Source organism: Danio rerio, chromosome 9 (assembly GCF_049306965.1).
Source record: "Danio rerio strain Tuebingen ecotype United States chromosome 9, GRCz12tu, whole genome shotgun sequence".
NCBI classification, from domain to species: Eukaryota; Metazoa; Chordata; class Actinopteri; order Cypriniformes; family Danionidae; genus Danio; species Danio rerio.
This window is the reverse complement of record NC_133184.1, coordinates 54,046,982-54,066,756: the sequence shown is the minus strand read 5'-3', so window position 1 is coordinate 54,066,756 and position 19,775 is coordinate 54,046,982. Positions and strand designations below refer to the sequence as shown.

At 41.3% G+C, this 19,775-nt stretch overlaps 1 protein-coding gene across 7 annotated transcripts in view; it reads left to right on the top strand.

Moving 5' to 3' along the window:
• The window catches only part of tanc1b (tetratricopeptide repeat, ankyrin repeat and coiled-coil containing 1b), a 317,932-nt gene that overhangs the window by 253,672 nt on the left and 44,485 nt on the right, over positions 1–19,775 (top strand). For all 7 annotated transcript variants that reach the window (XR_012385665.1, XM_068223687.2, XM_021479050.3 and 4 more), the window contains 2 exons: positions 6,879–7,045; positions 12,352–12,959. Coding sequence is in view for 6 of the 7 variants with exons in the window: in XM_068223687.2 (XP_068079788.2) it covers positions 6,879–7,045; positions 12,352–12,959 (775 nt within the window). In the remaining variant the exon portion in view is untranslated. The remainder of the gene's footprint in view (positions 1–6,878; positions 7,046–12,351; positions 12,960–19,775) is intronic.

Sequence of the window (19,775 nt, the reverse complement as noted above, 5' to 3'; positions counted from 1 at the left end):
AAGGAGGAGGTAGGAGAGGCTATCATCCTGGAGCAGCTGCTACGAGTACTGCCATTGGAGGTACGGACCTGGGTGAGAGAGCACGAGCCGACCGATGGGCTGAATGCAGCAAAGTTGGCAGTCCAGTACTTGAATGCACACCGAGGAGGTCAGATGTATGCCCGTTCTACACCAACACGAGGGGCCAAGCACACTGATACATCTGGAAAAGGTACTGTCTCTGTTTTTCCTACTAAAAAGCTTATTTGCTATTACTGTCAACAAGAGGGGCACAAGGCGTCGAACTGCCCAGTACGCAAACCCAAACTCACCAGTCTTTGTTATGTTCCAAGAGAGGGGGACGTAAAAGACAAGGTGACGTACACTAATCGACACATAGACGTCACCGTGAATGGACAAAACATAAATGCACTCATTGACACTGGCAGCACATTTACACTGATAAAACAATGCTACATTCCAAGAAACACCATTGACTTTACACACACACAGAACATCCAATGCGTACATGGGGACAAAAAAGACTATCCTACCACTGAAGTGACTCTTGTTATCAATGATCAACCATACTTGATGTCAGTGGGGGTAGTGGATGCTTTACCTGTAGGTATGGTTTTGGGATGGGACCTACCTGTGTTGAACGAACTGTTAAGCAATGCTGTTGAAAGTACCAATGTGTATGATGTTATATCATGTCCTGTGCTAACACGCTCACAAACCAGAGCGGGTTTAGAGCCCTTACCTGCTATGGATGACAGTTTGATCCAAGGGGAGGGGGGTAAACCAAAAAAGTCTCGGCGACAGCGCCGTCTAGAGAAGCAATTGGGTTCACCTATTGTGGAAGTGTCAACTGAAGGGTTGAAGGTGACTGAATGGGATATCCCTAAAAATATTGCACAGTTACAAGCTGAAGATGTAACATTGAAACCTTTGTTTTCTAAAGTGTGTGAGGGGGAAAAACAAATTGAGACGCTAGGGGCAGAGAAATATGTGATAGAAAAGGATGTACTATATGTGTTGTCTGATGGTGTCAAACGTCTTGTTGTGCCTACATGTTGCAGATCACTCATATTACATCTAGCACACACCATTCCTTGGTCTGGACATTTAGCACACCAGAAAACCTACCAACGCATCGGTACACGATTCTATTGGCCTTCCATGTATACTGACGTACACACATATTGCTCCACATGTATTGTTTGCCAGAAAACCAGCTCTGTTCACAGGTCAGCGCGAGTTCCTTTGCATCCATTACCTGTCATCGAAACTCCATTCAAACGGATCGCCATGGACATTGTTGGGCCATTGGAAAGAAGCAGTACAGGCAACCAGTATATATTAGTCATCTGTGATTACGCTACACGATACCCTGAAGCATTCCCTCTACGCAGCATCACAACTGCTAAGGTAATCACTGCATTAACACAACTGTTTTCCAGAGTTGGATTTCCGCAAGAGATCATCACTGATCAGGGCACTAATTTCACATCAAGACTGATGCAGTTACTGCACAAGCAGCTGGGCATCCATTCCATCCGCACAAGTCCCTACCATCCACAAACCGATGGATTAGTAGAGAGATTTAATCAAACCCTCAAAAGGATGTTGAGGAAATTTGTAAGTGACAACGGCAAAGACTGGGACAAGTGGCTTCCGTTCCTGCTATATGCATACCGAGAGGTCCCACAGGCATCCACAGGCTTTTCGCCTTTTGAACTCCTGTACGGATGGCAGGTGCAAGGTCCTCTCGATCTGGTGAAGAGGAGTTGGGAAGCATCAAGCACTACAGCCGAAGGAGAAACTAACATTGTAAAGTTTGTATTACAGATGAGAGACAGACTTGAGAAGTACCGAGAGCAAGCTCAGGAGAATCTAGAGGAAGCTCAGAAGAACCAGAAGCTGTGGTACGACAAATGGTCTCGACGGAGAGAATACCAACCAGGACAAAAAGTGCTGTTACTATTACCATCTTCCACAAACAAGCTATTGGCGAAGTGGCAGGGTCCCTATGAGATCACTAAGAAGAAGGGTCCTGTTACCTATGAGGTGTTTCATCCAGATAAGGGGAAGAAAAATCAAACATACCACGTCAATCTTTTGAAGGAATGGCGGGAGCCAGGACCTGAGTTGAAGAAAGGTATGTTGGCCTGTAAGGTGGAGACACCTGAAGCAGAAGATGACGACAAGGTGGACTTTGAAACCCCAGAACACTTGCAGTCAGCGGTAAGCCTGGAACATCTGCAAGAGAGGCAAAGAGTGGAACTGACCGAAGTGTTAAACACCTACCCAGAATTACAGAGAGGAAGACCTGGAAGAACAAACTTGGTGGAGCACAAAATCTGTCTAACGGAAGCAACACCTATTCGTCAAAGGCCATATAGAGTGCCTGAAAGCCTGATTAAACCCTTGAAGGAAGAGCTGAAGATGATGTTGGAAATGGACATCATAGAACCATCGACTAGTGCTTGGAGTAGTCCAATAGTCATTGTACCTAAGAAGGATGGTACGCTGAGAGTATGCCTGGACTTCAGGAAGTTAAATGCGGTGTCCAAGTTTGACGCTTACCCGATGCCACGCATCGATGAACTGGTCGAGAGGATTGGGAGAGCCAAATACATCACTACTTTGGACCTCTGTAAAGGATACTGGCAGGTACCCTTGGAGAAGACGAGCAGGGAGTATACTGCATTTAGGACACCAGTGGGGCTATACCATTTTAAGACCATGCCCTTTGGTCTTCATGGAGCTCCCGCAACGTTCCAAAGACTCATGAATCAGGTATTAAGAAACTGTGAGGAGTACAGTGCCGCATACCTGGATGACGTAGTCATTTATAGTACTACCTGGACCGATCATGTACACCATCTGCACAAGATTCTGCAGAAGATACAGAAAGCTGGTTTGACACTGAACGTCGCCAAGTGCGAGTGGGCCAGACAAGAAACGAGGTATCTTGGGTTCCAGCTGGGGAATGGAGAGATACGACCACAAGTGGACAAAGTGGAGGCACTCCGCAACTGTCCTAGACCTCGTACCAAGAAGGAGGCACGATCCTTTCTCGGACTGGTGGGATGGTATCGGAGATTCATTCCTCAATTCTCTGAAAAAGCAGCACCCTTGACGAATTTGACGGCTAAAGCCATAAAGAATCCGGTTCCGTGGACCGAAGAATGTGAGAAGGCTTTCATTACCTTGAAAGAAAGAATGTGTACTGTACCTGTTTTACGAAGCCCAGACTTTACAAAGAAGTTCTTGGTACAGGTGGATGCCTCAGCGAGAGGAATTGGAGCAGTGCTTATGCAGGAGGATGAAGGTCAGGAACACCCCATCCTATACCTGAGTAGAAAGCTGTTGCCACGAGAGACCAGGTATGCCACCATTGAAAAAGAAGGATTGGCTATAAAGTGGGCACTGGACAGTTTGAGATACTACCTGATGGGTAGAGAGTTTACCCTAGAAACGGATCATAGAGCCTTAACCTGGATCAATACAATGAAAGACCAGAATGCCAGAGTGACCAGATGGTACCTGTCACTGCAGCCTTTCAAGTTTAATGTAAGATACAAGGCGGGAAAGAGCAATGTCACAGCAGATTACCTGTCACGATTGCCTGACGTCAGCAATCTAGGAGAGGTGGGAGGTAATGTGACAAAGGAGTTTGTCACTGGCCTGCGGCAGAGCTGTACACCCACATATTCACGCACACACACATAACTTACCTTCACTCCACCAGCCGATCGATCGGGTGCACACGGGAGATTGCGCTGTAATAAAAACACATACACGCACAAACACATTATATACTCCATTAATCCTTGCATATTCTGACACGCCATAAATCACACCGCATACATTTGTCTTACCTGTGTGTCCGTTTGTGTTTGTGTTTGTTCGTCTCGTTGCGTTTCTGTTGCGTCTCTCTTCCGGGTTGCGCAATCGCGGCTACGGGAGGCAAAAGGGGCCAAAAAGGTCATGCGCAGCATTTTATGCACAGTGATGCGCTGCGCATGCGCTGAGTGGTTGGGCACCCGGGGGAGACTATGTGTTTTATGTGGGGGATGAAAAGAATGGGAAAACAATGGAAAAAGCAGTATTCATGACATGTGAAAATGCTGATTTAATAATTTTGGTTTTAAGTTGTATAGTAATACAAATGAAGTGTATGAAAGTGTGAAATACTTACCTGAAAGATTTGTTTATGTCCATACTTACCTTATACTTACCTTCAATATAGTTTAATCCAAACTGGGCGGAGTCACTCACTATAAATAGAGTGACTTGTGCTCAGTTCAGGGTGGGAGTCGTTGGAGATAGAAGGTGTGAGTAGTGGCGAATGGTTGGTTTGATAATTCTGGATAGAAAATATTTTGTATATAATTATTTTGTTACTTTATTGTCTTTATTTGGTTGTTTTGTTGTTTGTTTATTTTTGTATATATATATATAATTTTTATTTATTTTTTTGTCTACTTTATTTTTTTGGATTTTTGGATTGGACACTTTTGCACTGTAAATAAACGCACCTTGCACCATAGTGCTACGTCGACTGAGCCATCATTTATTTTTTTCTTGTTTCACACACACCCTAAAAACGCCTCTGTGTGACACTTCCATTATAAATGCCACACATCAATAACATTACACAGCAGTGTCATACAGGCTTAGAGGTGAGCTTATTTGACTCATGCAACCAATCAGTGTCTCAATGTGATAATGAAGCTCTTAAGCCACACCCCCAAAGCCATTTAAGCACCCTTAAAAATGCCTCATTGACTTAACACGGATGTGGGACAGCCCATTGAAATGCATTGATCCCACTGACTCCCATTATATATTATTATAGTATAATGCTCTTTGTTAATGTTAATAAAATTACTAGTAAATTTTATTAACAGATATGGAAAGTAAAAGATTGAATCTTCATATAGCTTATATATAAGCTTTTGTTAATGTGACTTAATAAATCTTCATGTGCATGGGGAACTGAAATTTGTTTTATTTTTTACCAAAAGTAATATATATGTTTGTTTGTTTGTTTTTTTAAGACAAATTATTGAAACTTACTTTTAGTTAAGAAGCATTTAATAAAAGTCATGAATATACAGTCTTACAAATAAAATTGTAGCAATTTTAAAACAATATATACATTACTTATTATGATTTATATGAGTTATATATGATTAATTAGATAAAATATGCAGTAATTTTGTTGCATTTTACTTTATTTCTCAGACACATTGCATTAAAATGATAACATTTATGAAAAAATACATATTCTTTCATGATTTAGTACATTTCATTCATTAATTGTATTTTTTTTCCGGCTTGGTCCCTTTATAAATCAGGGGTCGCCACAGCAGAATGAATTGCCAAATTATCCAGCATATGTTTTACACAGCTTCCAGCTACAACCCAACACTGGGAAACTCCCACACACTCCTGCATTCACACACATACACTACGGCCAATTTAGCTTATTCAGTTCCCCTATAGCGCATGTGTTTGGACTGTGGGGGAAGCCGGAGCACCCGGAGGAATCGGGCCATGATGGGTAAGGGCTGATGGGGGGAATTTGGCCAGGACACCGGGGTTACACCCCTACACTTTACGAGAAGTGCCATGGGATTTTTAATGACCACAGAGAGTCAGGACCTCGATTTAACGTCTCATTCGAAAGACAGCACTCACTGACAGTATAGTGTCCCCTTCACTATACTTGGGCATTAGGACTCACTTAGGTTGAGTACCCCCTGCTGGCCTCACTAACACTACTTCCAACAGCAACCTAGTATTCCCATGTGGTCTCCCATCCAGGTACTGACCAGGCTCAGCCCTGCTTCAGTGAATACTCAGTCTTGGGCTGCAGAATAATATGGCTGTGGCATATTTTGAGATTTTTATGTGGCATGGGGGTGAGGAAAGGGGGTCTTGGTTTTTGGGAGCTGGGGTTGTTTATAATATTTCAGAGGGGGGTCAGATGATTGGAGTTGAAGGCTCTAACACCTTCTATGTTAGTTACATATGGTGTTAAAGCCCACTTTACTGGACTAAGATATCCTTAGACCATCCTATGTCTCTAAATCCATGGAGTTTAAGTCAAGTGTCCGGTGCATATGAAGAGACAGTGTTTCTACAGGTGGTTTGTCAGGCCCACTCACCTGCGTTAGGCATACTCAGTATTACATATTGTTTTGAGGTTTTCATGTGGTGTGGTGGGGGTGGAAAGGGGTCCTTGTTTTTGGGAGCTGGGATTGTTTTTAAAATTTTAGGGGGGGGGGTGATTGGAGTCAAAGGCTATAACACCTTATATGTTAGTTACATATGGTATTAAAGCCCACTTTACTAGACTAACAAATCCTAAGACCATCCTAAGTCTACAAGTCTATGGAGTTTAAGTCAAGTGTCCGCTGCATATGGAGAGAATGTTTTTACAGGTGGTTTGTCAGGACCACTCACCTGTGTTAGGCACACTCATTGTTACATAATGATTTGAGGTTTTAATGTGGCGTGGTGGGGAGGAGAAGGGGTCCTGGTTTTTGTGAGCTGGGATTGTTTATAATATTTCAGAGAGGGGTCAGATGATTGGAGTCAAAGGCTCTAACATTTTCTATGTTAATTACATATGGTAATAGAGCCCACTTTACTAGACTAACATATCCTAAAAACATCCTAAGTCTCCAAATCCATGGAATTTAAGTCAAGTGTCCGGTGCATATGGAGAGAAGAGTGTTTACACAGGTGGTTTGTCAAACCCACTCACCTGTGTGAGTGTTAATTGTGAAATCAGCCATTCAGTTTGACATTAAGCATATAATCCTGGTTACTGAATGCTGTTGTTATTGTAATTCAGTGTGTTTTTTTATTTTATTCACCAGAGAGGAAGATCCCGGAGGAAGACTGCATTATCCTGGTTGATGGGTTGAATGAGGCAGAGTTTCACAAACCAGACTATGGAGACACTGTGGCCTCCTTCATCACCAAAATCATCCCCAAATTCCCCAGCTGGCTGAAACTGATCGTCACTGTCAGGACAAACCTGCTGGTGAGATATGAATTTGTACTGATATTTAAGAGATATGATTGATGCTGATTCTGTTCTGATGCTAATAATACATTCCAATGATATTTGGAATATGGCTCATTATTCACTTGTAAAATGTGTGTTTGTGTTGATGCCAAATTTGCATTTCTATTCAAAGTCTTCAAAGTATTTTGCTGTGAATATATTAATTTAAATTTTACAATATAGAGGAAATGGATTGATGGAGAGAGAGACAGACGAACATATGGATGGATAGATAACTGGATGGAGAGATGAACAGATAGATATTTGGAGAGACGGATGGATGGATAGATGGATGAGAGATGGATGGAGAGATAGAGGGAGGGACGGACGGATGGATGGATGGATGGTTGGTTGGATGGATAGATACATGGATGGAGAGAGATAGAGAGATGGACGGACAGACAGATGGATTAAAGAATGGAGAGATGGAAGGATGGATGGACGGATGGACGGACATATGGATGGATGGATAGATGGATGGTCAGACAGATGAACATGATAGATAGATAGATAGATAGATAGATAGATAGATAGATAGATAGATAGATAGATGGATGGATGGATGGATGGATGGATGGATGGATGGATGGATGGATGGATGGATGGATGGATGGATGGATGGATGGATGGATAGAGAGATGTACGGAATGACGGACAGATGGATGGAGAACGGAGAGATGAATGGATGGATGGGTAGATAGATGGAAGGTTAGATTGATAGATAGATAGATAGATAGATAGATAGATAGATAGATAGATAGATAGATAGATAGATAGATAGATAGATAGATAGATAGATAGATAGAGGAATGGATGGATGGATGGATGGATGGATGGATGGATGGATAGAGAGATGTACGGAATGACGGACAGATGGATGGAGAACGGAGAGATGAATGGATGGATGGGTAGATAGATGGAAGGTTAGATTGATAGATAGATAGATAGATAGATAGATAGATAGATAGATAGATAGATAGATAGATAGATAGATAGATAGATAGATAGATAGAGACGTACGGAATGACGGACGAATAGATGGATGGAAGAACAGAGAGATGGATGGATGGATGGATGGATAGATGGATGGACAGGTAGATAGATGGATGGTCAGACAGAAAGATAGATGGATGGATAGAGAGTGATGTACCGAATGACGGACGAAAGATGGATGAAAGAACGGAGAGATGAATGGATGAATAGATAGGTAGATGGATGGATGGATAGATAGATAGATAGATAGATAGATAGATAGATAGATAGATAGATAGATAGATAGATAGATAGATAGATAGATAGATAGTGATGAACGAGAGTGATGTACGGATTGACGAACAGATAGATGGATGGAAGAACGGAGAGATGGATGGATGGATGGATGGGTAGATAGATAGAAAGCAAGCAAGCAAGCAAGCAAGCAAGCAAGCAAGAAAGCAAGCAAGAAAGCAAGAAAGCAAGAAAGAAAGAAAGAAAGAAAGAAAGAAAGAAAGAAAGAAGCGGCTTTATAACTGACACTTTTCTTCAAGGTTATATGAAGTCTTCTCTGTCTTCCTCCACAATACAAGATGTTGTTTAGTCTGGTGGAGAGATGGAGTGAGCTGTTTCTGTCAGCCTCAGGGTTGTGTTTCAGACTGACTCCAGACCAGCCTCTCTGCGGACAGGAGAATCTCGTGGCTCTAATGAGAAACACTGACCCTCCATACAGACTGGAGGAGTGTGTGTGTGTGTGTGTATGTGTGACTGACAGCTTGAACAGGAGAGCTTGACTAGCAGAGCAGAATCATCCAGTGTTTGATACAGTATGTGTTAGATCAGAGATTGAAGAGTGTCTGTACGTGTGGAGCTGTGTTTCTGTCACAGTGAGCTGTAGATTTAGATTTGTCGTCTCGTATGATTGTGACTCTGCAGGGTGGAGCTCTTTTCAAGTTTACCCATAATTCAGTGCACAGTCAGCGGGCGGCAGAGGTTTCCAGATAGAGAAGGATGACAGACGTTCATGAGAGAGACGTTCATGTTTATCCTCACGACTGATGAATATTTCCCTCTGAATCTACGCTCCCGGTTTTACCTCAGCAGTGTTCAGATGGAGATGTTGGAATAGAGGAGATCTTTAAAACTTCAGCAAAAAAAAAAAAACTTTGATTAATTTCTGTGTGTAACTTTTATCTGTTGCGTCATTTTTGAAGTCTTCACTCAAAAGTTGGCATGCTTTCTGTGCATTTTTATAGCAAAATACAAGAATTGAAGCAAATAATGCCATACGGTTTGGAAAATGGCATCAAAATTAGTAATTTTTGGCTGAAAATGTAAAAATAAATGGTGCAATTCAATAATGTAAACAAACCATAATCATTCATGCTAGCAGTGGCTTTGTAGCCGCCTGTTGCTCTGGGTGGCGACCTGCTGCAAACGCAGATCTGTGGGTAACACTTTACAATAACAGTACATGAATAATGATGTATTAATATGTAAATGAAGCATTACTTTATTATGAATTAATGATGAGTTAAGGTATGCACGAATCATGAATCAACTTTAACTACTGCATGACTCACATGAGTTCATGTGTAAATAACGACTACCTTAATTACTTGTTAGTACATTTAAGTTTAAACTAAATGTAACCAACATGAACTCGTGAGCTGTTAATGAATAAATTAGTCATGACTTTACTTGGAGGGGAACATCACTATTAACTCATCCTTAACTACTCATGAACACCTGTTGATGTTGATGTTGACAGAACACTTTTCTATTGTTATTCAGGGTGTTTTCACATCTGTAGTTCACTTTATTTGGTCCAGACCAAGGGTAATAAATGATACATTGTTGCATTTTCTGCTGACTTTGGGTCGTTTTCACACCACACTGCTGGCTTTGGTCTGAACCAGTTGAAAAGAACCAAAATGCAGTCATCTGACATAGGGGTGTCACGATTTCGATTTTTAATCGAAATCGATCAAAATTTATGCTCAATTTCGATTATCGAATCAAAAAATAGAATCGTCGATGCTGCCACACCCCCATGTCACGTCAGCTTGGCTTGCCATGCGGGAAAAAAACAGGCTTGTTGAAGAGCTTGTTAAACTGCAGAAGCAGGAGACCCGTCGACAGAGCTTAAACCCTCTCCTCTTTTAATGAAGTCGGCGGTGTGCAATAAGTATTTTGGATTTCCAGTGAGTTATGTTGACAACGTTCGTGTTGTCGACAAAAAAAACACAGTTTTGCATGCTCTGCTATGTACGTATTACGTACGGTTCGTCCGATAGACAACACCAGCATCGCGATCCTCCGCCTGCCTCCGTTGCAAATCCGCTGGCAAAAAGTACACACTCAGGCCCTGTTTACACTGTCTTTGTTTTTAAATGGCATTTTAGAACGACAACGATTTGACATCCACAGTGGCGTGTAGCATTTCTGAGCAGCCCTCCTTCCTCACTACCTCTGGAAATGCACATCACGTGACCACACAGACACAGACGCACTCACAGCCTTGCGCTCGAGACAGCAGGTCCAGGCAGTCAGAGGACTGCTTCAATCTTTCACTCACTTGTACTTAGTCATTTTAGTGAACACCTCAGACACTGTTGGCTGGTTCCTGTTGGTTGTGCGTCTTTTTTACCGACGCCATTATAACGACACAGATCACTGCCTATTCACGAGTCCTGCAGAAAAAGTGATTGACAGGTGGTAATTATGTGTGTATCTTGCCTTTATTCATTTACTGTATGATTTGTTTATGGGTAAAACAAAGACCATGCAGGTCAGGTAGTTTAAACGGTAGGCTACAAATAATTAATTGGTCATTAATTAATTCATTATACATAATTGAAAATCAAATCGAATCGTGCCTTTAGAATCAAAAATGTAATCGAATCGAGGAATTGGAGGATTGTGACACCCTTAATCTGACAAAATCCACGTCTCTCATTGGCCAGATGTTGTTGAATTGATTTCCTAAACTGCTTATTGATTGGTCAGAATTCACATGTGGGAAAATGCCAATGAACTCCCACAAGTAAACAAAATCCGCAGACACAAAATGTTGTTTTTACTCTGGAGGGACGACTGCGCTGACTGATTCTATCCCTGCTTTTGACAAACTATACATTTCGAGAATGAAGCACGGCCGCGGCTGGAAAACAGTGTTTAATGCATCGCTCGTCACTTCAGGAGGAGGCGTGAATTAATTTAGCTAAACTGCGACATGCTCATCTTGCGGAAATATTACCAACGATCCATCAGGTAATGTCTTCCCCTTTCTCTCTCTGTTGGTAAAGCGCTGTCAACAAATATTTTTCCTCCATATCCCATAATGCACAGCGCATCGGCCTACGGCAGCTGGATTAGTCCAAAAGGCGCAGTACTTTTTGCGGTTGGACCTGTTTTAGTACGGATCATATTCTCACCACAAACAAACCGCTCCAGGGTTCGTTTGAAAGCGTACCGAGACCACCTCTTCAAGCAGGTCTCGGTACACTCATTTGGTTCCATGGAGGATCCCATGAGCTCTACTGGTGGTCCTATTGGCTGTCGCTCAAGAAAGTTGCTCTTCATTTGCATAAAGTTGAAGGATTCTCAACTTTGTCTCGTTGCCCGACATTCTCTTACATCAAATATGTTCACACAACTACATTACACATCAACTAAAGTTTAAAATATATCATAATGCAGGGGGCAGCACGGTGGTGTAGTTGTTAGCACAGTCGCCTCACAGCAACAAGGTTGCTGGTTCAAGTCCCGGCTGAGCCATTTCTGTGTGGAGTTTGGTGTGGGTTTCCTCCGGATGCTTTCCCCCACAGTCCAAACACATGCAGTACAGGGGAATTGAATAAACTAAACTGACTGTAGTGTGCAGTATTTGTGTGAATGTGAGAGTGTTTGGGTTTTTCCCAGTACTGGGTTGCAGCCTGAAGGGGCATCCGCTGTGTAAAACATATGCTGGATAAGTTGACGGTTTATTCTGCTGTGGCGATCCCTGATGAATAAAGGGACTAGGCAGAAGGAAAATGAACGAACGAATCGTAGTGCAGTGTTTCTCAACCACAATCCTGGAGGATCACCAGCTCTGCACATTTTCCTTGTCTCCTTAATCAAACACGCCTGATTCAGATCATCAGCTCATTAGCAGAGACTGAGAGATCTGTAATGGGTGTGAGAGACAAAGGAGACATCCAAAATATGCAGTGCTGGTCATTCTCAAGGAATGTGGTTGAGAAACACCATCATAGTGGACTTTAACTTCCCCATCTCTTCTTATTATTGTTTTTTGTTTGTTTCAGGAGATCACCAGCCTGATGCCGTTCTCCAAAATCAGTCTGGATGACTTCCCGGACAACCAGGAGATCGGGACCGACCTCAACGCCTACATCCAGCAGCGCATCAGTGGCAGCTCGAACATTCTCAGCAACATCTCCCTCAACGGCAAATCAGATCCCGTCATCGTCAGCAAAGTCAGCTCGCACCTGATCTCCCGCAGCCAGGGCTCCTATCTGTACCTCAAGCTGACCCTTGACCTTTTCGAAAGGGGTCACCTGGTCATCAAGAGCGCCAGCTATAAAGTAGTGCCCGTGTCTCTCTCTGAGCTCTATCTGCTGCAGTGCAACATGAAGTTTCTGAGTAACTCTGCGTTTGAGCGGGCCGTCCCCGTCCTGAACGTGGCGCTGGCGTCTCTGCACCCGCTGACGGACGAGCAGCTGTTTCAGGCGCTGAACGCGGGCAGCCAGAGGGGGGAGCTGGAGTGGGACGACTTCCAGCAGAGGATGGAGACGCTGTCCTGTTTCCTGATCAGACGGAGGGATAAAACACGCATGTTCTGCCATCCGTCCTTCAGAGAATGGCTGGTGTGGAGAGCTGATGGAGAGAGTTCAGACTTCCTGTGTGACCCCAGGTGAGAATCACTGAGTACTGATTACCAGACGAAATAACTGGGGACTAGATGCAGAGTTTCATACCAGGTCTAAAGTCCATACTTGACACAATGTAAGACTATGCTTAGTAAATACAGTCAAGTCTGAAATTATTTATACCCCAGGGCCATGTATGATCTCAGGATTTATTTATTTAGTTATTTATTCTAGTATCAACTCTGTATGTATATATATATATATATATATATATATATATATATATATATATACACAGGGCTTTACATTAACACCCGCCAAATGCGGGTAGATTTCAGCTTTGGCGGGTTAGACAGACACCTCCACTAGCCACTTTGGCAGGTTGGAAATCATTTTTGCATTGTAGTCTTCTTAAAGCAGGGTTCGACAATAAGGATGGCCCATTATGCGTGCAAATGTGATCTTTGAATCGAGAAGCAGCACGACTGACAAAAATAACTGTGTTTTCGCGAGCAAAAGCAGGTGAATACCTTATGAGAGGATGATTACTCGTGCGCACAGGTGACGTGATGCTTCTGTTAAAAATCGTGCGCGCGCTCCCGTTTACTTGCGTGAAACAACCGTGTGGAGGAAGCGTAACTGGTGCGAGCGGTTCTCTTTGAAATAGAGTAGACAAAAAGCGATGCTCGTGTAAGCAGCACACCTTTTGTAAGCAGCAGCAGCAGTCAGTGGTTTCGTTTGAATTATTCTCAGGCACATGATCTCCTTTCATTATCACTTGTGGGATGTTTTTAATAAAAAGTGCATGTATACAGCTATATATTTGCTTGTTTTGACACATTTAAAATATGGCTATAAGAAATAATTATTTCTTTCTGGTGTGGTCAGAGATAAATTTGGTAAATCCTTAACATTGAGCCCTAAATAAGTCATGTGACATAAAAACCAATTGCAATGCGACACAACCCATTTGCTCATGCACAGTGAGCAAGCTCACACACAACACACTCAGACAGTGAAATAAATGAGGCATGTGGACAACACAACATCTAAATCAAGTCATTTTAGCATGTCAAAGTCACAGTTATTAATACAAAATCTATTTTCCAAGCCACAAAATTGTGGCTAGTGAATATGGCAAGTGGCTAGTAATGTTGAAAATCTACTAGCCACAGTGGCTGGTGATCAAAAACGTTAATGTTAATATATATAAAAAAAGTTCAGATATATTATTAGTAAAAGTTATACATACAGTTGAAGTCAGAATTATTAGCGCCCCTGTTTATTTTTTAGCCCAAATTCTGTTTAATGGAGGGAAGATTGTTTCATCACATATCTAAGCATAATAGTTTTAAAAATCTATTTCTAATAACTGATTTATTTTATCTTTGTCATGATGACAGTAAATAATATTTGACTAGAAATTTTTCAAGACACTTCAGTACAGCTTAAAGTGACATTTAAAGGCTTAACTAGGTTAATAAGGTGAACTAGGCAGGTTAGGGTAATTAGGCAAGTTATTGTATACCGATGGTTTGTTCTGTAGACTATCGAAAAAAAAAATTAAAAGGTTAAAGGTTTTTAGCTTAAAGGGGCTAAAAATTTTGTCCCAAAAATAGTTTTTTAAAAATTCTAAACTGCTTTTATTCTAGCTGAAATAAAACAAATAAGACTTTTTCTATAAGAAAAAATATTATCAGACATACTGTGAAAATTTCCTTGCTCTGTCAAACATCATTTGGGAAATTTTTAAAAAAGAAAAAAAAATCAAAAAGGGCTCATAATTCTGACTTCAACTGTATATATATATACATATATACACACACACACACACACACACACACACTAGCCCCACTGTTTATTTTTGCCCCCAATTTCTGTTTATTGGAGAGCAGATTTCTTCAACACATTTCTAATCATAATAGTTTTAATTACTCTTTTCTAAAAACTGATTTATTCTAACTTTGTCATGATGACTGTAAATAATATTTGACTAGATATTCTTCAAGACATGTCTATACAGCTTAAAGTGACATTTAAAGGCTTAACTAGGTTAATTAGATTAACTAGGCAGGTTAGGGTAATTAGGCAAGTTATTGTATAACAGTGTTTTTTTCTGTAGACTGTCGGGGGAAAAACTAGCTTAGAGGGGCTAATAATATTGACCTTAAAATGGTGTTTAAAAAATTAAAAACTGCTTTTATTCTAAATGAAATAAAACAAATAAGACTTTCTCCAGAAGAAAAAATATTATCAGACATACTGTGAAAATTTCCTTGCTCTGTTAAACATCATTGAGAAAATATTTAAAAAAAGAAAAAAAATCAAAAGGGGGGGCTAATAATTCTTCAATAATGGCTTCAACTATATATATATATACACACACACACACACACACACACACACACACACACACACACAGACAGACAGACAGACAGACAGACAGACAGACAGATAGATAGATAGATAGATAGATATGCGCTCATAACTGAAGCGCTTTGGGTGTATGGCCCTACACAGTAAACGTGGTTTATAAAATAAATACACAATACACACACTTAATGTACGTGTTTACTTTGACAGCTCTGTTAACACTCTGGAGTCCTGCAGTGAATTCAGAGTTTCTAGCTCCATTCATCACAGTGGAAGAAGCACACCGAAGCGCCTCTAATGCTTTAATAAAGTAAAACACTCTGACTTCATTCACATATTTGATATTTAGCTGCGGATGTTGCTGTCTTTCATCTGTGTTGATCTGCGGACACACAGCTGAATTTACTGGCTTCATTAAAACAGGAACAGGAGTGTGTGAGATTGAACACAGGCTGATTATTCTGCTGTGTGTGTGTGTGAGACGCCAGATCTGTCTTCACAGCCGCTAATGAAATATCTTGATCTCCTTGATGATGATGAAAGCCAGGGCTGATTTAAAATGCCTCTGCAACATCCCGTTTTCTCTTATTTAATTACGTCGAAATATATAACCAGCACAGCTTTGATAACAGTCAGATGTTACTGGGCGAATCTTACCAGATGTAGCCTTATCTGAGAGTTAAATCACTTTAAAACAGTTTTAAGACTTAAAAGTTGAAATGAGTTAGAAATATTCATGAAGTTCAATATTTTTTGTAAATGTTTTAAGTAAAATGTTGTGTTTTGTAACTTTAGCCATCATTTTAAAACACTTTTTTTATTATTATAAACTAATAATAATGACAGCCGACACGGTGGCGCGGTGGGTAGCCCAATTGCCTCACAGCTAGAAGGTCGCTGGTTTGAGGCCCCACTGGATCAGGTGGCGTTTCTGTGTTGGCGTGGGTTTCCTCCGGGTGCTCCGGTTTCCCCCACAAGTCCAAAGACATGTGGTATAGGTGGAATTGGTGGGCTAAATTGTCCGTAGTGTATGAGTGTGTATGAGAGTGTATGGATGTTTCCCAGTGATTGGTTGCACCTGGAAGGGCATCCGCTGCGTCAAAACATATGCTTGATAAGTTGGTGGTTCATTCCGCTGTGGCGACCCCAGTTTAATAAAGGGAAATGGGCTCATCTTCCAGCTACAGTTGTGTTACCATGTTTGAATCCATTTAGCTGATCTCTGGGTCTGGCAGGAGCACGTTTAGCTTAGCTTAGCATAAATAATTGAATTAGATTAGATTATTAGCATCTCCAAGGCTCCGTTTACACTGCCAGGTAAATGCGACCCAATTCTGATTATTTGCTCATATGTGACACAGATCGAATCTGTTCTATGACCGTGTTAACACGAAAAAAAAGCAAAAAAAACGCATGCATTCAGATTGTTACGGCATAAACTCAAAACTGGCTCGAATAACAACAACAATCAAGGTTTGAGCCGAACATATGGAAGACACAGACGTTTGAATTGTGAAATTGACGTTCCGTCAATACGTTTAATTTTCCGTAAATCATAAGTTTTCAAAAGACAAAACATTAACAAAAATCAAGTAGACAGGTAGGGCAGCTAAGGTAAACAGGTCTCTGACTAAACTGTTTTAAATGGACAGATCTTACCTAACTCCCGTGAAAAGGAATAAAAAAAAGGTGAGTCTTCCGGGCCACTGCTTACCTTCGCTAAACTAAATAAATAACAAAACGTGACTATGAAAAATAAACCCCTACCTGCTACAAAACAAAGTATCAAAGTAAACAAACTAGTTAACACATCACGAACTAAGAATCAAAAGATTGACATGAACAAAACACTTAATTGAGCGGCATCTAGATGATCGCCTGGCTTGCGGAGCACCATCAGCCAGACCGCCTGAGCGCAAGCCACCACCGAGTTGAGGTAGGGCGAGAGACTGCAAGATAGAGAGAGACAGAGACGCCATTGCTGTCAGCCTTATATAGTGGGAATCCCCAGTGACGTCACGGGCATCATCCAATCCTGGATAAGCCGGGTGAAACACTCCTCCTAGAACTCGATCGCAAGCACAAACCAGCAATAAATAGATTAAATAACACAGACCCACGTAACACAGATATTTAGAGATCGGTTTCAGACCCTCTTCAAATGTGGAAATAAATCAGATATAAATGTGACTATCATGTAAACAGGCAGATCAGTTTTATTGAGTCATTCAGTTTTGTAAGTCATTAAACTTGCAACAATAGCCCCTTTCACACATACAGACCTTTCCGGAAAGGTCTGTATGTGTGAACAGGCCCTTTTTGAAAATACCGGTAAATTCGTTCTGGCTATTTTCCGAAAGAGAAGTTGTAACATTACCGGTAATTTGTCGGAATGCTGCGATGTGTGAATGCAGAAGGAAGATTTCCGGAAAGAGCGCATGCACATCTAGAACGTGCTGACGTGAAATGTCTGCTTTAGCCAATCAGAACAGTCAGGCGCATTCACGTGCGCACAGTTTGTGAGAATAAAAGCCTTTGAATATTTTTCCAGACACTTTTAGCTGCTAGATGTTAGTCAGATGTTTCTATGTTCCTTCTTAATGCCAACTGTGTAAATAATTATCGATAAAATATTTATGATAATCCGTTGTTTGTTTACCTTCAAGCTTTTGACATATCATGAACATCTCAACATGCGAAAGCGTTCCTCTATATGTTTTCATACTGATCCATCCAAAGAGTTTGTAATGTAGTCAAATGTTTACAAACACAAGCGCAGCCGTTTAGAGCTCATTTGTGGTGAATGATGTCAGAATTTACCGGCATTTTGCGATGGATGTGTGAATGCTCTTTTCCGGAAAAATTCCGTAACGTCCTCGCCTGTGTGAACAGCGCTTTTTTGAATATACCGGTAAAGTAGTTCCGGAAATTTTCCGGATATTTACCAGTATCACTAGCCCTTTTCACACGGTGATACCGGTAAATATCTGGAAAATTTCCGGAACGACTTTACCGGTATATTCAAAAAAGCGCTGTTCACACAGGCGAGGACGTTACGGAATTTTTCATTCACACATCCATTCCAAAATACCGGTAAATTCTGACATCATTAACCAGAAATGAGCTCTAAACGGCTGCGCTTGTGTTTGTAAACATTTGACTAAATTACAAACTCTGTGAATGATCAATATTGTGAACAACTTTCGCAGGATCACTTTCGCATGTCGAGATGTTCATAATATGTGCGTGTGCAGGCGCTCACAGGCTGTTTCACAGGCACACGCAAAGCTTGGAAGGTAAACAAACAACGGCTTATCATAAGCATCTCATCGATGATTATTTACACAGTTGGCATTAAGAAGAACATATAAATGTGATCTGACTAACTTCTAGCAGCTAAATGTGTCTGGAAAAATATTCAAAGGCTTTTATCCTCACAAAACTACCTAAACGAGCTCCTGCCAGATCCATTAATTTGGTTGAATGAATTTTAAAAAATGGTAAAAAAATAAACTTTTATTGGTCATGACACCCCCCACTTTCGGTTAAAGTCTACTTCAGAATTTTTTCAAAAGATGCATGATTAATGGGCATGGAGCTCTGCAAGCATCGGGCAGGAGTGGGCGTAGCCAGCAGGGGAGAAGGTGAGCGAACAACTTTGTTGTCAGTTAGCTCACAAAATGAGACACAAACCGTGAGGAGACGCATGAGTTTATAGTTTACAAAGATAAAATGCAAAGAAATTAACAGTGATTTAATGCCCTGCTACATTTGTTATTCGCAATTTCACATACACATAACCACAATTTATATCATTATAAAGATAAGTGTGTTCATATAAACACCATAAATAAGGACTTCTCCCTCAATCCCCGTATCCAGCAGACTCAGTGCAGCAGGTCTCCTGACCTGTCTATTTTAACCATTAGCCCTGCTGGTAATCTGGAGGATTTAGGCGAACACAGCAGCACAGTGATGTGTCTGAATGTGAACGAACTCCTGATAAAAGACAGCGTCCGCCATTCTCTAATTCTCGTGCTGCTCTCCCGACAAAAATGCTTGCAGCACACACAGCTTTGCTGTATGATCGGCCCTGACAAGATCGCGGGGAAAAACATGCAACAAACCGCGTGGATCATGGAAACAAACACATATGAGCCTTCATAAACGGCTAAATGCTTTGTGCCGTGGGTCCATGTCTCACAGCTCGGGCTTGACTCTGGCAGGTCTGGCAGGTCTCATGAATAATTAAGCAGCCGGCTCTTCTCATAGGATAAGAAACTCCAATATGAATAATAATGAGAAACTGACGTGTCATCATTGCACTTGCAGTACTGCGCTTCGTCGCCAATTTTGATCCCGCCCCAAAAATCATTTTAAACCCGGAAGCTGAAATTAGCTGACAAAAGCTCAAAATTATCCAGTTTTCCCCACAATTAAAGCTGACAGCTGCTAACATTCCCTTAACTGATGCTCAACACACACAA